This window comes from Enhydra lutris, unplaced genomic scaffold (genome assembly GCF_002288905.1).
Source record: "Enhydra lutris kenyoni isolate GAN:26980312 unplaced genomic scaffold, ASM228890v2 scaffoldscaffold34, whole genome shotgun sequence".
Classification (NCBI taxonomy): Eukaryota; Metazoa; Chordata; class Mammalia; order Carnivora; family Mustelidae; genus Enhydra; species Enhydra lutris.
The window spans coordinates 15,127,494-15,150,120 of record NW_019154118.1 but is presented as its reverse complement, the minus strand read 5'-3'; the positions used below and the strand labels follow the sequence as shown (position 1 = coordinate 15,150,120).

The window sequence follows — 22,627 nt, the reverse complement described above, 5'->3', positions numbered from 1 at the left end:
CTCCAGCCTTGTCATCTGTCTGTGACCTGGATCTCTGGGCACCCTACTGGCTAGAATGAAAATGGCAGAAACGTCAGGATTTTCCTCTTGTGGGTCAAGGAACCTGCAGACCCTTTAGATATTTCTCTCTCTCTCTCTCTCTCTCTCTCTGTGTCAACACTTTTGGTCAATTGCCTGCTGTCAGGAGCAGATCTGAAGAAATGCTTTGAGATCTGGGATTTAAAAAGCCTTCCTCAGGGTGCCTGGATGGCTCAGTGGGTTGAGCCTCTGCCTTCAGCTCAGGTCATGATCCCAGGGTCCTGGGATTGAGCACTGCATAAGGCTCTCTGCTCAGCAGGGAGCCTGCTTCCCCCTCTCCCCTCTGCCTGCTGCTCCGCCTACTTGTGATCTCTCTCTCTGTCAAATAAATAAATAAAATTAAAAAAAAAAAAGCCTTCCTCTGGGGAGTGGACAGATTCAGGTGGTGGCTGATTCATGTTTATTTGTCTGTCACCTTGGTGGCTGCAGGGTACTTCTCTGATTCTTCAGACATTTTACAGCGTAAAAAGAAGAACCAGGCTTGCCTTTCCTGGGGCTTACAGTTCCTGTACCCCAGGGTCAGATAACTCTGTGCACAATTCCCAAATCTGGAGAATACTTTTCTTCTCATCTTAAATTGTGTTTTTCATTTATTCTCCGCCCCGCCTTCCCTGAACCCTTCCCCCTTGCACAGAAATGCAGTAGAGATTCCTGCCCCAGTCCTTCTCCTCATCTAGAAGCCTGTTTGGGGTCATTTTCCAGGGAATGAGTAATCTCCGCATTGCGCTGATGCAGGGGCCAGCATTTTGAGGACAGGGTTTACAGAAAACAAACAACATATCATGCCTCCGAAGAGCATTTACTTTTCAAATATGTTCAGCCAACTGACTTTCAGGTGCAGAATGAGGATGTGGTTTGGGTGAAGGTGAAATGGAGTAAGAAAGTGCCCCATGTCACATGATGTGATGATACAAACTGAGCCGGCTCTCGAATAAGCCAAGAATGCAAATGACACTGTGATCAACAATCCAATCCCATCTTCAGTATATGTTGAAAACATGCCAAGTAAAATTGTGGGGGGAGAAAAAAAAAGGTAATTCTTTCCTTCTTTTTTCATTAACTTCAGCTTAGAAGTGAAAATAGGTAAGATCATCTCCACAGAACTCTGTCTTCCTTTGAATAGGATCCCATCTGGGAGTTCAAAGAGACACAGAGGAGAGAACCATCACTCTCTCTGGTTTATTCAAATGTGAGATATAGGTCATTTGTATATTCAAGGAAATATGGCTTTTTCTCTTTTGTAGGGTGCCTGAGTGGCATAGTCAGTTAAGCACCTGACTCTTGATTTGGCTTCAGGTCCTGATCTCAGGGTCATGAGATAGAGGCCCCCACCCCCACCCCAACCCTCAGGATCTGCATAGCGCCCAATCTGTGAGATTCTCTACCCCCCCTCCCCCTGCACGTGTCCTGCATGTGCTCTCTGTCTCTCTAATAAATAAATCTTAAAAAAATAAAAAAAACCCCTAAACTATGGCTTTTGTTTTTCCTTCTTCTTGGGGGGGAGGGGAGGAGCAGAGAGAGAGAGAGAGAGAGAGAGTGTCTTAAGCAGTCTCCGCACCCAGTATAAGCCTGATGCAGGGCTTGACCTCATGACCTGAGATGAAATTGAGAGTTACAGCCCCAGAAATATGGCTCCTGCAAGCAGAAATAAAGTATAAATTATACCATTACATTCTATCCAGGTGGTACTGAAATAATAAAAATTGGAAGCCTTAAAGGAAGCCAGAGATGTGTAGATGACCCAGAGGAACCCATATAGGTCCAGGGGTTAATTTCTTGCCTGTATTCCATTAAATCTAGTATTTGATGATGAGGGCGAAAATACCCTGCGTACTTATACTGTGTTAGGTACTGTGGAAAACTAAAGTCTACCAGACAGCATAGCATAAATTAATATGAGGCATCTGTGAGAATACAGGGTTATGGAAATTTAGAAGAGGAAAGGATATTTCTAGCTGGAAAGTCTGGTGAGAAAGAAAATATTTGAGCTGGATTCTGAAGAATGGATAGGACTTCAGTAGCACACTTTTTTTTTTTAAGGGTTTATTTATTTATTTGACAGAGAGAGAGAGATCACAAGTAGGCCGAGAGGCAGGCAGAGGGAAAGGGGTGTAGGCTCCCTGCCAAGGAAAGATCCCCAGGACACTGGGATCATGAGCCAAGCAGAAGGCAGAGGCCCAACCCACCGAGGCACCCAGGTGCCCAGGTGCCCCTTCAGTAGCACACTTTAGGCAGAGGGAATACTCTCAGCCATGGTGATGAAAAAAGAAAGAATTGTGGTATTTTGTGACTTGGTGACTCACCCAGCATAGGATATACATATTGGAATAGTATAAAACTGCAAGGTAGTTTGGAGTTAGATCATGACTCTTAACTTCATCCAGGAGACAATCAGGAATGTTTGAAGTTTTTTTTTCTGATGCCATCAGAACTATACGTCAGGAAGACTGGTCTGGTGGCAGAATGGTTTGGAGATGACAGGGAAACCAGTGAGGAAAACGTTTCAATAAACAGATCAGGGGAGAGAAAGGAAGGGCCTGCAACCAGGGTGGTAGATGGGAAGTTTTGACAATTATCTGAGAGGCTTGTCTAGATTTTCCCTTGGGAGATTTCTTCTTTCTCTAGGTAGGAACTGATTAAAGGAAATTCTACTGATAGGAAATAATGTTGACTCCTTAATCAATCTTAGGTAAAGGCCATTGAATTGCAAAACAAGGATGTCTGGCTGATGGGTGCTTGAGTTCGGAGAGATTTTCCCCAACTGTGACAGTAGCACACCGTAAAGTTAATTCCCTTATCAGTCAACGGCTTTGTGGAAGACCCAGGTGGGGGATCTAAGACGGAACTGAGTACTTACAGACACACTAGAGCCTGCAAGTTCCCAAAGAGGAGGCTCAGAATTAGCAAATTAGGGCAGGGCACTTCCTTCTTTAGGAAGAAAGTTCCCTTTTTTTTTTTTTTCAAAGTTTTTCCGAGAGAACTTTTAGATTAGAGAAGTGGAAATGACTGGGAACTGCGTTTCTGTTCCACAAGACGAGCGAGTACTCCTCTGGTCAGAGCTCACACCCGTCTTACAGCATCTGTGGTCAAGGCCTTTGCCGACCGCGCTGACCTGCCTGCGCAATGTGTGGAGCCCAGTGCGCTGAGCTGGGGAATCTTAAGTACATACTCAATTCCCAGAAAAAGGAACTAGTGTTCAGAAGCCAAAAGAGGGGGAGGTGTTTTGTTTTCAGAAAGTCAAAAGGCCTGGAAGAAGAGCTTGCGGCCTGAGTGTCTCAAGCCTTTCTGGGGTGTAATCAGGCTTGAATATCGGCAACAGTCACATTCTTGTCACATTCTTGTCCTTGGTGCCGACTTAATGAGTTCAAAACACCAAGGGGTGGGGAAAGAACTTCTGTTTTTCTCCAACAGTGTGAAGAAGCAAATGACTTTAAGCTCAATTTCCTCATCCGTCAGGTAGGGGGTAAAGACTTGACGTCGAGGTTCCTTCCACTGCTACCTGTCTTCATTTAAATGTCCCAATAAACCACTCAAAGCGCCAACCTTACAGCCCACAAGGAATATGGAGGGCTCAGCTTCTGTCTAGTGCGCAGACTCCTGCCAGACCCCGCCCCCTTCATTTCCCGGCTTCTCCAGCAGAGGGCGCAGGCGCAAAGGTTCCGCCTGGGCCCGCCCCCGGGGGCAGGGGAGGGGTAGGCGGCGCGGAAACTTGGCCGCGGCTTTCCGGGAGCTGTGACTCGGGAGGGGGTGGCGCAGGAGCGGTCGCTACCCAGTCCGGACCAGGCCGCCGGCTTCGCCGAGCTCCGCGCGCTCCTCCCGCCCCCGGGCTCGCGCTCTTGGAAGGGGCGCGCCCGCGCGGACCCGCGCTCCCGTCGCCGCCCACTCCCCTCCCCGCGGCCGCCCCTCCCTCCGCCCGGACAGCGGGCGGTGGCGGCGGCGGCGGTGGCGGCCGGGAGAGGCCCCTCCTTCACGCCCTCCTTCTTTCCCTCGCTCGCAGCGGAGCGGAGCCGGCGGACGCGGCTGGGCCCCCAACCCTCCCCGGGCCATGGCCGGCAACGTGAAAAAGAGCTCCGGGGCCGGGGGCGGCGGCGGCTCCGGGGGCTCGGGCTCGGGCGGCCTGATCGGGCTCATGAAGGACGCCTTCCAGCCGCACCACCACCACCACCACCTCAGCCCCCACCCGCCGGGCACCGTGGACAAGAAGATGGTGGAGAAGTGCTGGAAGCTCATGGACAAGGTGAAAGGCCTGCCCGGGACCCGCGGGAGCAGGGGTGGGCGTGGGCGGAGGGGCCGAGGGAGGGGAAGGAAGGGACAGAGGAAGCTGGGGGGAGGGGACGGGTCATGCGGGGCTGGGGAGGCGAGGAGCTGGGGTGACCCAGCCGAGGGGTGGGGGACGTGGGGGTGGGGAAGAGACCGGGAGGGTGGGGGTCGGCGGTGGGGGAAGGGCTGCGGTTGGGAGTGGGGAACGTTGAGGTGCTGTATTTGGGGTAACGAGACAAAGATGGGGTGGGGGCTGGGGTGAAGGTTAACTGGGAAGCCACCAGAGCGGAAGTATAATGGGGGGGTTATGTTGAGGCTCTGCGGAGTCTAGGGATGTGGGTCACGAAATTGGCCCCAGGAGGTAGGAAGGGGGGGGGCAAAGAAAAGAGTGCGCGATGTACCGGCTGGGGCTGTTAGCTGGATGAGGAGTCGAGCTCGGACTCGGGAATTAACGTTGATGGGCTCTGACTGAGAGACCTGGGGTCAGGACAACTCCGCAGGCAAACTGCGCTCGCGGCGCGCGCACAGTTTTTTCTCGTTAAGATGTAACACCAAGATAAAAGAAATTTGGGATGTTTAAATGGGCCAAGGAAGGAACTTTCCTCCACGTCTAGCACTGGGGCAAGTTTTCATCCTCCAAAACATTGGATGGGATCCATTGCTGGTGCTGAGATTAAACCACAAGTTCTGGTTAGAACCATTATCTTCGGAAAGATGTATTCACTGAGCGGGCTGAACAGCAGCTTCAGGCTCCTTCCAGATTCTGGCTGCTTCCAGAACTTCCTCCTCACGCTGCTTTTAGCTGGGTTCTAGTTTTTTCGTGGTGGACCTGACTCCTGGCTTTAAGCTTGTTCCGTGAGCTTTGATTACCTTTTTTAAAGCAAGTGTAAAAAATACCCTTTTATATTTGGCGATTAAGTTTGCCGTTTGAGAGAATTTTACTTCTTCATTGTGTCCGTGGTAAAGAACTGTAGTGTTCCAGAGTACTTCAGAGTGTTTAAGCATTTCCAGAGAATTCAGTGCAGTGTTTCCTTAATATTTTTCACATTCATTAATTCATAGCTTATTTCTTGAAAAATTTCATATTGCCAGTGAAAAGTAATTAAGAGTATCTGGCATATTGTAAGAGAATGGTGTTATTTCCTCCAGAATAAACTTGGTTTTCTTTGGTTCCTCTAGGTCTAGGTTCCTCTTCTGTAAGTTCTTCATGGATTCTTTTGGAGGAAAACAGCTAATAAAAATGATTATGAAACACTTGGCAAATATAAATGTTCTGTATAAATGCTTAATAAGTCTGGTGCGTGAATTAACACTCCTGAAGTGCATACAAGTGGTTCCTGAGCCACTTTGGGTGTCTAGTGTTTCTAATGTTAAGTAATTTGGTACTGTAATGAATGATCCCAGTATTTGTATGTTCATTATATTGGTGGTGTAGTGCTAATTTCATTATTAGAAGTCATAATAAAACCATTACAGAAAGTTAGGCATGGAAAGGACACTTTGAATTCATTGACACTTTTAAAAAAATTACCCAATGTATTCAGTATCTGAAGTTTGTAGGGTTACATTTTAGAGATTTATAGGTAAGGACTAAGGTTCTCCCGGAATAGAAAAAAAATTTGTATTTTTAGTTTCTCGTTTAAGATGTGTGTATGCGGTATATCGAAACTGTTGAGACCTTTCCTTAAAAATGACAAACTTTTTCTCAGACTTTTGAATCTCTGTAAAGTAGTTCAGTAAGATCCTTCTTTAAGTTTTATTCCTTTGTTTCTTAAAGTATGTGTATGGATTTTTGATTTTTTGATGCAGAGTGTTTAATGGGGAAGAATACTCATTTTGAGTGCTTCTCAGGTTTTGATAGTTTCAGCGAAAGTGGGCACATAGCTTTTCCTTTCTAGTGTTGGGAGAGGAATGTTTTATTCTTGTGTTGCTTGTCCTGGAAGGTAATTTTTAGTACTCTTCTGTGCCCCATATCACATATTACTAATCATGCTGAAATAAAACTTAGTTCTTTCTGATGTATTCGTCTGATAGGTTCATACTGCTCTCCAGATTTTGGGTCCTTTCGTATTAGATTGAACTGTCTCTTCTATGCTTTCAGAAATGGTCTTTTTTTTCACTTTTTCATTGTTAGAGTCTTAAATGTGTTGGTAACCCTCCTTGTCTTCGTGTGGTATGATGTAAGTGGTAAAGAACTTAACTCTCAAATCCACAAGTGTCCCACACAGTTATTGAATTTGGTTCTTGTCACCTTCTATTTCCTGTTTTGTCCTTGTTATTGAAGCTAGGTGAATGTTACTCCAGCCTATTAATAATCAATTTATTGACTTTGCACTGGGAACTGTTGGTGTCCTCCCCCTCCCCCAATATTGAATATGTGCAGAAGGAGAAGTTGGCATAAGTCATGGGTTCTGGTCAACATAGGCCCGATTTTACTAATCCATTGTGGAACTTAAACTCATTTTTGGGAAAATGCTTGTCCTAGAACACTTGTTATTTAACAAAAGACATGGTCAGCCTCTGGGGTTTTTTGGTGCTAGCCTAGTATATTGTAATTAATATTTGTGTAAATGCTTGTGTGTGAAGAAAGTGGCTAGTAAGAGCCAAGTGGGCAGGGGAGTGGAGAGAGAAATCCTATAAATTGCCTTAAATGTCAGCTCGGAAGTATTGAAGTATTTAGTTTGGTGAGAGATTCAAAATTCTGTTAGGAAGTAGAGCAGGAGTTGGCAAACTTTTTGTCGAGGGACAGACAGTAAATATTTTAGGCTTTGCTGGACCCACTTAGTCTTGTTTTCTTTGCTGTTGTTTTATAACTCTTTAAAAATGTAAAAGCCGTTCTTAGCTTGCAGGTTTAATAGAAGGCTGGAGATTGTAGGTTGCCCATCTCTGGAGTAGAGCATCATGCTGGCTGTACTATGTCTGTACTATGTTTTTATTTTGAATTAGCTTATATCACTAGAACATGAAGGTGTTTGATTTTTTTTAATTTTTTTTTTAAAGATTTTATTTATTTATTTCACAGACAGAGATCACAAGTCAGACAGAGATCACAAGTAGACAGAGGCAGGCAGAGAGAGAGGAGGAAGCAGACTCCCTGCTGAGCAGAGAGCCCGATGCGGGGCTCGATCCTGGACCCTGGGACCATGACCATGACCTGAGCCGAAGGCAGAGGCTTTAACCCATTGAGCCAATGGGATATAATTTACAAAAGAATTTATGGGACACCTGGGTGGCTCAGTTGGTTAAGCATCTGACTCTTGGTTTCCGCTCAGGTCATGATCTCTGGGTCGTGAGATTGAGCCCTATGTCCGGTTCAGTTGGCAGTCAGCCTGAGGATTCTCGCTCTCTCCCTTCCCCCACCCCTCCCCCCAGCTCTCTGAAATAAATAAATATTTAAAAAAATTATAATTTCCTTATGATATATAAGGGGAAAAAGCTTCCTTTTAAGTCATGAGTTTAAAAAAGTATTTTTTTTTTTTTTAGATTTTATTTATGTATTTGATAGAGATCACAAGTAGGCAGAGAGGCAGGTAGAGAGAGGAAGGGAAGCAGGCTCCCTGCTGAGCAGAGAACCCGATGCGGGGCTCCATCCCAGGACCCTGGGATCATGACCCGAGCTGAAAGCAGAGGCTTTAGCCCACTGAGCCACCCAGGCGCCCCTAAAAAAGTATTTTCAAAAGGTGATTCTTCCTTCTACTACCTATCTTCTCTTTGTCCTACCTGCCCCCTCCCCCAAAAGTACCTTTCTATATTTTATTTTATTCTATTTTATTTTTTAAGATTTTATTTATTTATTTGACAGAGAGAGATCACAAGTAGACAGAGAGGCAGGCAGAGAGAGAGAGAGAGAGGGAGCTGAGCAGAGAGCCCGATGCGGGACTCGATCCCAGGACCCTGAGATCATGACCTGAGCCGAAGGCAGCGGCTTAACCCACTGAGCCACCCAGGCGCCCTGTACCTTTCTATATTTTAGAAGTAAGGTGCACTAAATAGAATTTATGATTCAGTATATTTCATTGGACTATTTCCTCCTTCCCTTCTCAGCTTCCTTCCTTTGCATGCTAAGTCCCAAGCATAGTGCTAGGTGTCAATTACCTTCCAGGAGATTACATTATAGTGATAAGGGACCATGTAAATGTGTACAAAGCGATATGAGATCTCTTAAGTTTAAACATAGCGTACATACAAGATTGTAAACTCCATGAGGACAGCAACTATAGTCTGCTAACCTGCAGTGTCCAGTCGTGAGGCTTACTCAATGGTAAGTGCTTTGTAAATATTTCATTTGTTTTGTAATGCTCGCTTCGGCAGCACATATATTAAATTGTTTTGTATGTTCCAAAGAAATAACTGAAAAGGAAAGATGTGGGGGTGGGAATACATTTTAATTACATTAAACTTCTTTTTTTGCAGTAGCCCTTTGCTGGTATCATGTGTGTCTTATAGAAGGAGGCAGTTAGGCTCAGAGAAGTTAGGTAATTTAATTTAGTGAGTTTGGAGGCTGACTTGGAATCCAGGATCACCTATTTCCTGAGGCTTCGTTATTCCCTCCATACAGTACCTTCTTAGGTATACAGCAGAGCCTCAGTAACAAAAAGCCATTTATTCAGAAAGTGACCTGTGTAGGTATAAAACAATCTTCACGCACACTTACGTTCCGCCATTCACACACTCAAGTGAAGTAGATGTTCTCTTGAGTGATACTAGGATAGCATTTAATATCATTCAGTGAAATATCATTTGTCTTCTACTTTCAGGTTAAGGGTTTGTGTCTTTCCAAATCATGTGTACCGGTTCCTTTGCATGGTGGTCTCAGAGGCCTGTGCACTTTATTTTCCCATTATACTAGTGCATGTTATCTCTGGTATCATTTATGACTTTTCTTTTTTCCATCTATTTTACCGTCCAGTAGAGCTCTTCAGGACCAAGGCTTTGTCTTAATTTCAGTTCCTGGGCCTGACATGGGGTAGTTGGTGAATGAAGTGCAAGCAAACAGTTAACAAAATAAAATGAGCTCAGAACATAGTCCCTCCTCACTCTCTGTGTGATGAATTAGGGAGAATCAGGTAGGGAATCTCTTTTGAGTGCTGACTTAAGGTACCATTTACTCAAAGTACTTTTACCTTTCTCGGTTATAAAGGTAATATATAGTCATTGTAAAACATGATTGTGCTGTTAAGACCTCCCCCAAAGGATGTAAAATTCTTTGTAATTCCTTGTGAAACATGAGCTTGCTTGAGCATTTCACATGATTTGTGATAACTTGGTAGGTATATAGAATAAAAGTGAGGTTGGGCCAGGGAAGAAGAGAATCTGTTCATTTTGTAACTTTGGTTGACGTGTTTGGTAACTCTTGCTATATAGTAAAACCTGTTTTTAGTATGTAGTAGGTTTGTTGTTAGTATATATACATTAAACCTGATGGCATTTTGGTCCCTTACTCTTCACTGCCAACAGAGTTCATGTTCTATTCAAACATAACAACTTGGTAACTTCTTTTAAAAAATTTTATTTATTTTTTTTGACAGAGAGACAGTGAGAGAGGAAACACAAGCAGGGGGAGTGGGAGAGGGAGAAGCAGGCCTCCCGCAGAGCAGGGAGCCCGATGTGGGGCTCAGTCCCAGGGTCCTGGGATCATGACCCGAGGCGAAGGCGGACGCCTATCGACTGAGCCACCCAGGTGCCCCCTTAGTAATGTTTATACTATGGGAAAAAAAAAACCCATTTCCCTAGTGATTAACCTAGATCATTAAAAGAATAATAAATGAAGTATTAACTTGAAAACTGAGTTTAAACTTCAACCCTATTTTTTAATGAAGTTGTTAATTCTGATCTACATTAGGTTTGTTGGAAGTAGGGGGATTATAACAAGCAAGTCATTGTGAAATGTTTTCATGATTAGCACATTTTGTGCTGGAAGGAAATAGGTGGGAGTAGTCAACCAGGAGCACTGGAAGCCAGCCTCAGCTCTGTCCTCACAGTGTTCCTTCCTGCAGCAGCTTCCAAAGGGAGGAAGGGAAAGGGGTGCTAATGATGGCATTGGTGGTATACACCCACTGGGGATTTCAAGCCCTGGGAAAATTTGGTGCCACAGTCATAGATGCTCCTGTGATTCCTTTAGAAGAAATCCACGATGACTCTGGGTCTTCTCTCTGCAGCTTTTAGATGGACAGTGACTCTTGCTTTGCAGACTCTACTGTCTGGGCACCTTCTCAGACCCACCTCTGAATACTGCCTTTGCTCTGGCTCTGGGATCAGGCATGAGGAAGTCTTAAAATGAGGCCAGCGTATTGATACTTTAGTGAATGGGATGGGATCCTAATTCCCACCTCTTCCTACTTTGAATAGCAGTATCTGTTGTAGCACTCTTTGTGAAAAATGACATATGAATCATAACATATACAGAACAAAATGTAAAAGTCCCCTATTACTCTCCTGCCTCCACGTGACTACCTCTCCAGAGGTACATCCTGTCTACAGTTTGGGTTCCATCTCTCCAGTCCTTAGTCCCTTTCCCTAAGCTAGGCTCTGAGAAGGTTGGATGGACAGCATTGCCCATGAAAGATAGATCAACTTGAGCAAGTTACTGACTTTTTAGCATTTACTCACTAAGACTGATAACTGAGTTCTAATCGTCCCTTGTAGAGCAGTTTACAGTTCACATCTGCTGATACATCAGGAATCTCAAAATAGTGTGTTTGAGGAGAATGGAATTGAGATTCAGAGAAATTAAGTAACCTAAGTCACCCAGCTAATACTTTTGCTTTTCGTCTGGATCTTGAACTGGTGTTCAGACTCTGTTAGGTGATTTCTTATAAGCCAGTGCTTCTCAGACTTTACTATGAATTCAGACCATTGCGGTGGGGGGGTGTTAAGATTTGTTTATTTTTTAGAGGGTGGGGAGGGGCAGAGGCAGAGGAGAGAGAGAGAAGCTCAAGCAGATTACATTGAGTGGGAGCCTAATGCAGGGCTTGGTCTCATGACCCTTACTTAGATCATGACCTGAGCCGAAACGAAGAGTTGGATACTTGACCGACTGTGCCACCCAGGTGCCCCCAGACCATCTGGGGATCTTGTTAAAAAGGTAGAGGCTGAGTAAACCTGGGGTGGGGCCCATGATTTTGTATTCCTGACCAGCTCCTGGGTGATGTCCATGCAGCTGGCCCCAGGGACCACGCTTGAAGAAGCAAGCCTCCATTCCACAGTTGCTTTTATTTTAGGTGAGCCTAACAGACTTTTTTTCCTTTCTTGAGAAATAGCAATAGTGTATCTCATTTATGTTGAAGATTTTAATTATTATGTTCTTAAATTTCAAAAGTAAATTGTACTTAGAATATACATTTTTTTAAGATTTTATTTATTTATTTGACAGATCACAAGTAGGCAGAGAGGCAGGCAGAGAGAGAGGGGGAAGCAGTCTCCACGCTGAGGAGAGAGCCTGATGTGGGGCTGGATCCCAGGACCCTGAGATCTTGACCTGAAGTGAAGGCAGAGGCTTAACCCGCGGAGCCACCCAGGCGCCCCCAGAATATACATTATTTATTTATTTATTTATTTTTAAGATTTTATTTATTTATTTGACAGAGAGAGATCACAAGTAGGCAGAAAGACAGGCAGAGAGAGAGGAAGGGAAGCAGGCTCCCTGCTGAGCAGAGAGACCCATGTGGGACTCGATCCCAGGACTCTGAGATCATGACCTGAGCTGAAGGCAGTGGCCTAACCCACAGAGCCACCCAGGCGCCCAGAATATACATTTTTTAAGGAAAAGTGGGCTTTTAAATAAAAATGGTTCTAGAATGTTTTTCTTTATCTTTCTTTCTTTCTTTTTTTTTTTTTTTAAAGATTTTATATATTTATTTGACAGAGATCACAAGTAGGCAGAGAGGCAGGCAGAGAGAGGGGAGGAAGCAGGCTCTCCGCGGATCAGAGAGCCCAGTGTGGGGCTGGATCCCAGGACCCTGGGATCATGACCTGAGCAGAAAGCAGAGGCTTTAACCCACTGAACCACCCAGGCATCCTGTTTTGCTTTTTCAAAATTTGCTATATTGTGGAGATTTACCATGTTAATACCACATATAGGTCTCCCTAAATTCTTTTTTTTTTAAGGATTGTATAAGATTTTATATGTTTATCTAATTCATATTGATAATCTTTTAGGTTATTTCTGATTTTTAATATTAGGAACAGTGCTGTGGTGACTATCCATTATGCAGTTTCTCAATATTCCTTTAGAATAAACTCCTAGAAATGAAATGTGCTGGATCAGAAGACTCATACATTCAAGTTTTAAAATATATATGTATTAGCACGTTGCCCTCTAAAAAATTTGCTTCCACTCATGATCCTTGTCTAGTTTGTTGATTTAAATACTATTCCTTGGTACCTGAGAAGAAAATTGGGGCTAGGGAGAGGGTGGTGGGGTTATGGACATTAGGGAAGGTATGTGCTATGGTGAGTGCTATGAAGTGTGTAAACCTGGTGATTCACAGACCTGTACCCCTGGGGCTAATAATACATTATATGTTAATAAAAAATAAAAAAAATTTTAAAATTACGTTGGCATCTGTCCATATACTTTTATTGGACACAAGCTGTATGCCAGGTGCTGGGGAGTTACAGATGACCCAGTGTACTCAGAATCTGGTGATCTAACTGAAGGTATACAAAGGGCTCTGGGAAGTGTCTGTGGAAATCATTAGGCGAACCTTTACTTCATTCCTGATGAGACAAGACAGGGGATTGGGAAGGGAAGGAACTTGAGAGCACATCAGTGCCTCTGTACTATCCTAAGTAAGCCACAGTTGTATCTTAATAAGGGTCTGACATCCCAAAATGATGCTAAAATCATTTAATCTCTAGTTCATGCTGAGTATTCCGTTTGAAGTTGCACTGATAAGTCTGGGTGGAGAATTATTTTTCCTTTAAAAAATAGAATCTGTGTATAAAAACTACATGGTTAAACTATCAGTACGTGTAGGTTATTTAATATCCTACATTGTGTTGGATTTTTTTCCTGCAGCTAATGTGATAAATGAAAGTAATGAGATGGGTAATTAGTTATAAGTGGCATAGTGTCTTTAGTAAATAGTTTTGGGTGGTATTTGAGAAGTGTTAGGTAGTAATTATAGTTCAAGTCCCTGAATGGAGTTTTGAGAAATCAATAATGGAGAATAGTAATTAGAAGTAAAAGGCTGTTTTCTTTGGGCCATTATCTAGTGATGATAGGTTTCTTAAAAAAAGAAGTACAGGTTTCTGATTTCTCTTAAAAAACATTTAAAAGCTTCACTGTATATAGTTGTAATACTGTTAACCGTTTTCAGGTTTCTGTGTTGGTGAGTTTCTAAACCTGAAGCTTTAAGAAGATGTTAAAAAATTAAAGTCTAAAGAGGCTTTAGAAATTAATTGATCTCTTTCATTTATAGAGGCAGAAATTGAGACCCAGAGAGGTCAATAAACTTGGTTAAGGTCAGCATAGCCAAATAATGTTGGTCTTTAGGCTAGAACCCAGGTCTCCGGACCTGGTGTCCTTCCTGCCATACCTCTTGCTCCCTTGAGCAATATGGAGTCTTTTAATAAAACTGTAACCAGATTTTATGTGTTTTAAGATCAACTCAACCAACTGAATACTCATTTCAAAGCATAAAGCTTATTTTAATCACGTTTTAACGTATGAAATGTTTGAAATGAAAAACCGTTCCACGGATAAGTTGAGGTTTACAGAGCTAAAAATACTTAGTCATTCATAGTCCTATATGGTTAGAGTTTTCTGTCTAATTGGAAATTCAGGTTCCTTAGTGGTACAGAAGAGTCTGTGTTCAGAATAGAATTAGGCTTAGGCACTGTTCTTGGTACCTTTTCTCTTTTTATAAATTTAGCTGTTTCCAAGCATAATTTTATTCGTTTTTATTGTAATCATAGCACTTTCCAAATTATTTCTATTGACCATTGAGGCTTGGCAGAAGCAAAGGGAGGAGTGAGGCCAATGAGAAAGCTGTTATGAATGAACTGTGTGGCAGCCGTACAAGGATGCTGTTGCTTTCCCAGAGCACGTTTCTTTTTGGCATTGTTTTGAGTGATGCTATAAATGTACAGGCAGAAGTAAACAAAAGGAAGCCATTTTTGCCATTGCAAGACTTGGAAGGCCAAATAAAGTTGGCCAAATGGAGGACACACTGAACAGGAAAATATTTTAGCTTTTTAGAAATTTTTTGGTGAATGTTTTTGGAGCTCAGTGTCCATTTATGCTTTAGCTAGCTAGCTATGATTGGAAATTAAAGTAATATAATAATAATAATTAAAGGCAGGTTTTCACTTTTGATGTTTGTTAACTGTTAAATTAGTCATAGAGCCTTTTTTGAACTTTTTCCTAGAGGTTATACGTGTTGAGGGTATTTCTTTTCCTTTCTAGGAGATTTTAGTATCAAAAGAGTAGGTCTACTTAAATATTTTCTTTATGGTTTGTGTTAGTGTTAAAAACTCAAGAGTTGTTAGTGGAATACTGATTTCCCTGGTCATGTGATGATTCATCTCGAAAAGATCTTAAGAGCAGACATTTAATCTGCAAATGATCTTCATAAGGTCATGTTTGAGGGAGGGATGAATAATATTTGTGAAAGGTACACGGTACTAGCTTGAAAATGCAAGCGAATCAAGTGTTTTTGGAGACATTTTTAAACTTGTGATATTTTAAATGTTATATTATGAGGAATGTTATGTTTTTTGGTGAATTATCATTAACATTTATTGATTGCATGTTATAGGTTGGGTATTGTATGTAAGATTAAGCAATTTTAGTTTTGTGGAAAGAAAGTATATGTTTTTTCAGAGGTATTAGGCGAATAACTACATTTTAACCTAAACTCTCTGAGGTTAATGCATTTATCTTTAAATAGGGAGAACAGGGGGCGCCTGGGTGGCTCAGTTAGGTAAATGTCTGAGTCGGCTCAGGTCATGATCCCAGGCATGTGGCATGGAGTCCTGCACTGGGCTCCCTGCTCAACCATGATCCCAGGGTTGTGGGATGGAGTCCTGCACCGGGCTCACTGCTCCATAGGGAGCCTGCATCTCCCTCTCCTGCTCCGCTGGCTTGTGCTCTCTCTCGCTCTCTCTCTGTCAGATAAATAAAATCTTTAAAAATAAATAAATAGGGAGAACAGGTGGGTTGGTGTGTGTAGCCCCGGATATAAATATGAATTCATATTGGGAGCTCTGCTGGATTTGGACCTTGGAAGGTGGAGTGGGAGGATACTGTAGCTTTTGCAGATCGTGGGTCACCGTATTCTTGAGTGGCCTGCTGCCTTTTCTCTATTCTTTGGTCATCAGTTAGAGACTATGCAGGACTGGGAAGGTAGCAGTGGCATGAGCCAGGATGGTAGGAATTATGGTATCAGTTTCTGGGAGTCATCAAAAGGTGATGATCTACCTAAAGTCCATAATTCCTGCCTACCGTGAAGATAATCCTGGTCAAGGTGAATGGAAATGGGAGCAGAACACGTATTGAGTACCAGTTTATTGGAAACTGTGCAGGCCTTTCATAAGTGTTTATTGTGAGGTAAGTATTTTCTCTGTTTTTGCTGATAGAAGAGCTGAGGCTCAGAGGTTAAGAAAATTAGTGAAGGTAAATGACCGAAACAGGACATTTCAATATAGTTGGTTGAAGCAATCTTAGCAAAATATGAAAACATAAGGTCCTTTCTAATTTTTTTTTTTTAAGATTTTATTTAATTATTTGACAGACACAGATCACAAGTAGAGAGGCAGGCAGAGAGAGAGGAAGGGAAGCAGGCTCTCCACTGAGCAGAGAGCCTGATGCGGGGCTCGATCCCAGGACCCTGAGATCATTACCTGAGCCGAAGGCAGAGGCTTCACCCACTGAGCCACCCAGGCACCCCGGTCCTTTCTAATTTTAATCAAAAACTTGAAAGCTTATATTACAGGCTTCATCCTAATGCCTCCTTGTTAATTACCTATTTCACATCTTTCTCTCCTCTCTCCACTTTGCTGTCTCCTTCTTAGTCTTACTGATCTTTTTATTCCTCAAACAAATCCAGACCTGTTCCCATGTTCAGACTGTTGGATTAGTTTCCTGCTCTGGGCTCCTCTTCTGCTGATACTGCATGGCTAACTACTTTGTGTAATTTCAACTCTTAATCCAAAAACACATCAGAGAATCTTTCCCTATTCAGTGTTCTAAAGAAGTCGTTCAGGGGCGCCTTGGTGGCTCAGTCGATTAAGCATCCTCCTTTGGCTCAGGTCATGATCCCAGAGTCCTGGGATGGAGCCCCAAGTCAGGCTTCCTGCTCAGCAGGGAGCCTGCTTCTCCCTCTGCTGTTCCTCTTGTTTGTGCTCTATCAAATAAATAAAATCTTAAAAAAAAAAATAAAGGAATTGTTCAGCCTGTTCTTACTCTATTTAAATGCTCTGCATAGAGCCTGACACTTTTCTTTTTATTGAAGTATAATTGACATGTAACATGATGTTAGTTTCAGCTGTATAACATGATGAATGATTGTTTGTATACATTGCAGAAGATTGTTTGTATACATTGCACCACAAGTACAGTTACCATCTCTCACCATACAAAGTTACAAAGCTGTCCTCCCAAATTTTTTCTTTCAATGAGAACTTTTAAGATTTACTCTATTAACAATGCTTACTTATCTAATACATATTGTATTATTGACTATAGTCACCAAGCATTACATTCCCTTGGTCGAAGTTTATACTTTTTGACTCCCTTCACCCATTTTGCTGACCTCCGAGCCCCCTCTCCCTTCTGGCAACCACAAATTTGTTCTCTGTGAGTTTTGTTTGCATGTTTGTCTTACTTATTAGATTCTACATATAAGTGAAATCATACGGTATTTGTCTTTCTCTGTCTGGCTTATTTCACAGAAGAATACCCTCGGGGTCCATCTATGTTACCACAGATGGTGAGATTTCATTCTTTTTTATGGCCAAGTAGTATTCTGTTGTACACACATACCACATCTTCTTTATCCATTCATCAGACCATGGACACTTAGATCGTTTCTGTATGTTGGCTATTGTAAATAGTGCTGCAGTGAACACAGGGGTGCATGTCTTTTCAAATTATTTTTTTTTTCCTTCAGGTAGATATCCACAAATGGAATTACTGGATCGTATGGTAGTTCTGTTTTTAATTTTTTTTCAGGAACCTCCATACTGGTTCCTGTACAGTTGTATCAGTTTACATTCCCACCAAGAATGCGTGAGGGTTCCCTCTTCTCTGCATCTTTGCCAACACTTCCTTCTTGTCTTTCTGATACTAGCCATTCTGACAGGTATAAGGTGGTATCTCATTGTGGTTTTGATTTGCAGTTTCCTGATGATGAGTGATGTTGAGCATCTTTTCATGCGTCTGTTGGCCATCTGGATGTCTTTGGAAATATGTCTATGGACAGCCTTTGCTCACATGAAAATCAGGTTGTTTGTCTCTTTGTTATTGAGTTGTGTGAGTTCTTCAATGTTTGGATGTTAAACCCTTATCAAATGCATGATTTGGCAGTATCTTCTCCCATTTGGTAGGTGGCCTTTTCATTTTGTTGATGATTTCCTTTACTGGGCAGAAACTTGTTGTTTCCTTTAATTTTGCTCTTTTGCCCTTGCTTTTGAAGTGAGATCCAAAAAATCATCACCAAGACCATTTTCAAGGAGCTTACCACCTGTATTTTCTTCTGGGAGTTTAATGGTTTCAGGTTTTAGAACGCTCTATTTATATATATATTTTTTTATTTCTTTTTTGTAGCTTATTGCCTAATGGCTCCCAGATTCAGGCATTTTGTCTTTTTACTTCTGTGTATCCCAGTGCTTGACATACATTTGTTGAATGGGTACGTTGAGAAAAAATCAAAACTATCAGGAACGTTGCTACCTTCATGTTAACTGCCTTCATATGTCTGAATTTTTCTCTCAATCTGCCCTCATCCCTTCTGTTTCAGAGGATGGAGGTGTCCTTTATTTCTAATGATGTGTAATGTTCCTAGCCATATATAGCTATATATATATATAGATATATATATATCTATATATATATATCTATATCTATCTCATTTCCTGTTGTCTTCCCAAAAACCTTAGCTTTTCGCTTATCTTTTTCTCTTCTGGTTCTTTCTCCTTATCATTTCCAATTTTCTGTGAAGATAAAAACCTTCAATTATGTACCTCTTATAGCCTTTGCTGGGTCTTGAGATCTTAAGTCTTATAGTCAGTCTACCTACTTTCTTCCATTAACTAACCTAAGGAAGATTTCCTTTTAATTATTTTTATTACAAACATATATTCTGTAAAAATATATTCTGAATTATAAACAACTGCCTTAAAATGAGGTTTTGGAATGTAACACTGTAAATTGAAGACTATTTGTTTTATTAATATGAGTTCTTATTAACTCTTGCACTTAGAATATAGTTGTCTTTTGAGGTAGTCTTTCTTTCTTGGCTGTGTTTTTCCCTTTTGGCTTGAAATCTTTAATAGGATGAGCAGCTTCCTAAAACACTCCTAAAATATTCATACATCAGATATTTTTGTTGATTCAGCTTATGTTTAGTAGGATTATATGGGCCTCTTTTTTCAAGAGTTCAGGAAATGCTGTACAGAGAATAAGATTCCTAGCTTTAAAAATTTAATATCATCTGACTCATCTTAAGAAGAGTCATTGATGATTAGTTATTAAATGGAAGGTTTGCGGTTACCTTGCTGAACCTAATGTTTCCACTTATGGGGGAATCTATTTGAATGAAATAATCTGATGTATAAAAGAATAACATGCTCAGAGATGTTCATCACAGTGGTCCTTGTAATAGTAAAGGCTTAAAAACAACATAAATGTTAAAACAGGGTGGGGTGAGGGGGATGGTTAAGCTATACTGTGGTCTATCTATAGAGTGGAATCATTTAGACATCTCAGGCTTATAATGAGCTTTTGTTGACACAAGGAAATAGATGTTTTTAAATGTGAAATAAAAAGCAAGATGTCAGATTTTGCTTTTGCCAATGTTAGACAACGTCAGATTGTTTTAAACCAAACCAAATATATTGCTGACAACTAGAAAAGCTAGAGAGCATTGAAGAGCTATAAAAGCAGTAAACAATTATGAGGCCAAGTTCCAGAAGATAAGGAAGACTGAGAAGTTAGCTTGATGTTAGAGGCTGCCTTGTCCATGAGATCATGGCTGACTTTGGAAGTGACAGTTGAGAGGCTGAGTAGAGGGTTCAAAAGGCTGATGTCAGGGACGACAAAAAATTGGAATCAGAGCCTCCCAGGATAGAGGTAGAGGGCCCTGGGAAACTCTGGTTTTGGGTTGGGTTCTTCAGGACCTTAATTGTAGGAGTAAGGGTAAAACAAGTAGACTAGTCTTTACTAAGGAGTGAAGCCCAGTTTTTCAGTCTTTTCAGTTCTGGATTAGATTAAGATGATCTGGGAACCTAATATTCCTAGCCTGTCTGCTTGCCAGAAGCAAAAGTGAGCCCTTTCTCCATCATCCATAGCCTCAGATTGTGTCTATAATTTTTTATTTATAATGTCCAACGTTCAGTAAAAAATAACCAGGCATATGAAAAGATGAAATGCAACTAGAAACCAAGAGGAAAAACTGACAGTAGAAACATACCCACAGGATAGGCAGAAATATTTGAATTATCAATCATGGGCTTAAAAAAATGTATGATTAATGTGTTAGAGGAACGAAAGACAAAATTGATAATTTTGACATTTGAAATAAATTCTGAAACCGAAAAACACAGCTGATTATTACGAATTCTGTGAATGGGTTTAACAGCATAGATACAGCTGAAGAGAAAATTAGTGAAGTGAAAGCTAAATTAGGGGAAAAAAATCCAGATTAAACCACTAGAAGCAGAGGATGGAGAAGACAGAAAAGAGTGTAAAAGACATATGGAACATGATGAAAAGGTCTTATGGATTAAGTCACTGAAGTTCCAGAAGCAGAGAAGAAAGTAAATGGCACCCAAGCAGTTACAGGCATTCCTCAGTTTATTGTGCTCTGCACATACTGCATTTTTTACAAATTGAAGCAAGCCTCTTCACAAATTCAAGGAAGTCTCTCTACTCCATTTTTCCAACAGCATTTGCTCACTTTGCGCCATATGGTAAATTCTCCCAGTATTTCAAACTTTCTCATTTATGTTTGTTTCTGTGATCCGTAATCTTTGATATTACTATTCTGATAGTTTTAGGGCACCACAAACCGCACTCATGAGAAATGTTGAACTTTTTTTTTTTTAAGGGAGCTCTACACCCAGTGTGGGCCTTCATCTCAAGACCCCAAGATCAAGAGTTGTATGCTTTAAAAAAAAAAAAAAAAAAAAGAATTGTATGCTCCACTCACCGAGCCAGCCAGAAGCCCCTGAAATTGCAAGCTTAATTGATAAATGTTCTGTGTTCTGACTATTCTACTGACCTGGCCAGCTATTCCGCCTCTTTCTACGTCTCGTGTGGCCTATTTCCTGAGACACAATGATGCTGAAATTAGGACAATTAATAACCCTACATTGGTCTCTTGAGCGTTCAAGTGAAAGAATCGCACATCTGTCACTTTAAATCAACCAGCAACCAGCACCCTGATGAGTCAGCAGGCATCCACATTGAGGCAGGACCCTCAATTGCAAAAAAGTTACAACTCACTGAAAGCTTAGAGGATGCTTAGCATTTTGTAGCAATAAAGTATTTCTTAATTAAGGTATGTACGTTTTTTTTAGGACCTACTATTGTATATTTAATAGACTACAGTATAGTATAAACATAACTTTAATATGCACTGGGAAACCAAAATACTCATTTGATTCACTTTATTAAGTGCTTTATTGTGGTTGTCTGGAATCAAACCTGTGCGGTCTCTGAACTATGCCTGTATTCTGAATATATACATTTGGATATAGATGTGTTATATATTCTTTGATTCTCTACAGGGTTTTTTTTTTTTCTTTTTTTAAAGATTTTATTTATTATTTATTTAACAGACAGAGATCACAAGTAGGCAGAGAAGCAGGCAGAGAGAGAGGAGGAAGCAGGCTCCCCGTCGAGAAGAGAGCCCAATGTGGGGCTCGATCCCAGGACCCTGGGACCATGACCCGAGCCGAAGGGAGAGGCTTTAACCCACTGAGCCACCCAGGCGCCCTTCTCAGGGGTTTTTATTCTTTGTAGGGCATCTTGATAAACAGAAGTTCTTATAAAGTAGTAGACTTTCAATTAACGTTTTTGTGTATGTGTTTAATGCTTTTTATAGTCCTGTTTAAGAAAGTTTTCTCTGTAGTTTAGATAATTTTCTTATATTATCTTCTAAAGCTTTATAGATCTGCCTTTCACATTAAGATCTGTAACCCAAGGTCTACTTTTTTGGGGTTTGTTTTTTTGTGTGTATATGTATGGTTTTGTTTTGGTTTTTGGTATAGTGTAAGGTGAGGGTTTAGTTTGATTTTATTTTTTTGTTCTGTATAGATACCCGATTGTTCCACTACTATATTTGGAAAAGACCACTCCTTTGTGATAAGTGAAGGGCCTGTATATGTGTGGGTCTGTTTTTAGACTTTTCCCTTCCACTAATTTGTCTTTCCCAGACACAGAAATATCCATGTAAGTGGAAAATACAAAATGAGATAGTAGGAATAAATATAAATTTATTAGTCATTATTAACAAATATAAAATGTACTAAACTCACTAGTTTAAAAACAAAGATTGTTACATTGGGTTTTAAAAATATTGCTACGTATTCCTTAAAAGAAACCTGCATAAAACATAAGAACTCAGAAGTTGAATGTAAAAGATGGGAAAAAGAATTATTAAGCTAAATGTTCTGGAGGTTGTTTTTTTTTTTCCCCCCACTTCTTTCTTTTCTTTCGTTTTAAGCATTCTCCATACCCAGCATGGGGACTGGAGGTCATTTATATGGCAAGAAATGGTATCTCAGTTGAGCTCCATGGGGTTCAAGGCTCCTCTGCTCCCAGACCCTAGTGGCTGTTACAGTTCTAGCCTCTCTATTACTTCCCAGGGCAGCCATGTTCTTTATTTCTGTCCTTAAGAATTTTCTTTTTTGTGCTGTGGAGTGAGCCATGCATTTGAAATGAACTTGTTCTAGTTCATCTAGCACTTTTTAGGTATTAGTGTGATGTCTTCCTCCCGCTGCAATGTTTAGTCTGCTATGTAATTTCTTTTCTTTTCTTTTCTCTTTTTTAAAGATTTTATTTATTTATTTGACAGAGAGGTCACAAGTAGAGAGGCAGGAGGGGGTGAGGTGGGGGTGGGGGTGA

General features: G+C 41.3%; 1 protein-coding gene across 2 annotated transcripts in view; it reads left to right on the top strand.

Annotated features, from left to right (window-relative positions):
* Positions 1-3,996: 3,996 nt before the first annotated feature.
* LOC111153838 (Cbl proto-oncogene) overlaps positions 3,997-22,627 on the top strand; it is an 81,172-nt gene continuing 62,541 nt past the window's right edge. For both annotated transcript variants that reach the window (XM_022513098.1, XM_022513097.1), the window contains exon 1: positions 3,997-4,315. In XM_022513098.1, coding sequence (XP_022368806.1) covers positions 4,124-4,315 — 192 coding nt within the window. In that variant the 5' untranslated portion in view covers positions 3,997-4,123. The remainder of the gene's footprint in view (positions 4,316-22,627) is intronic.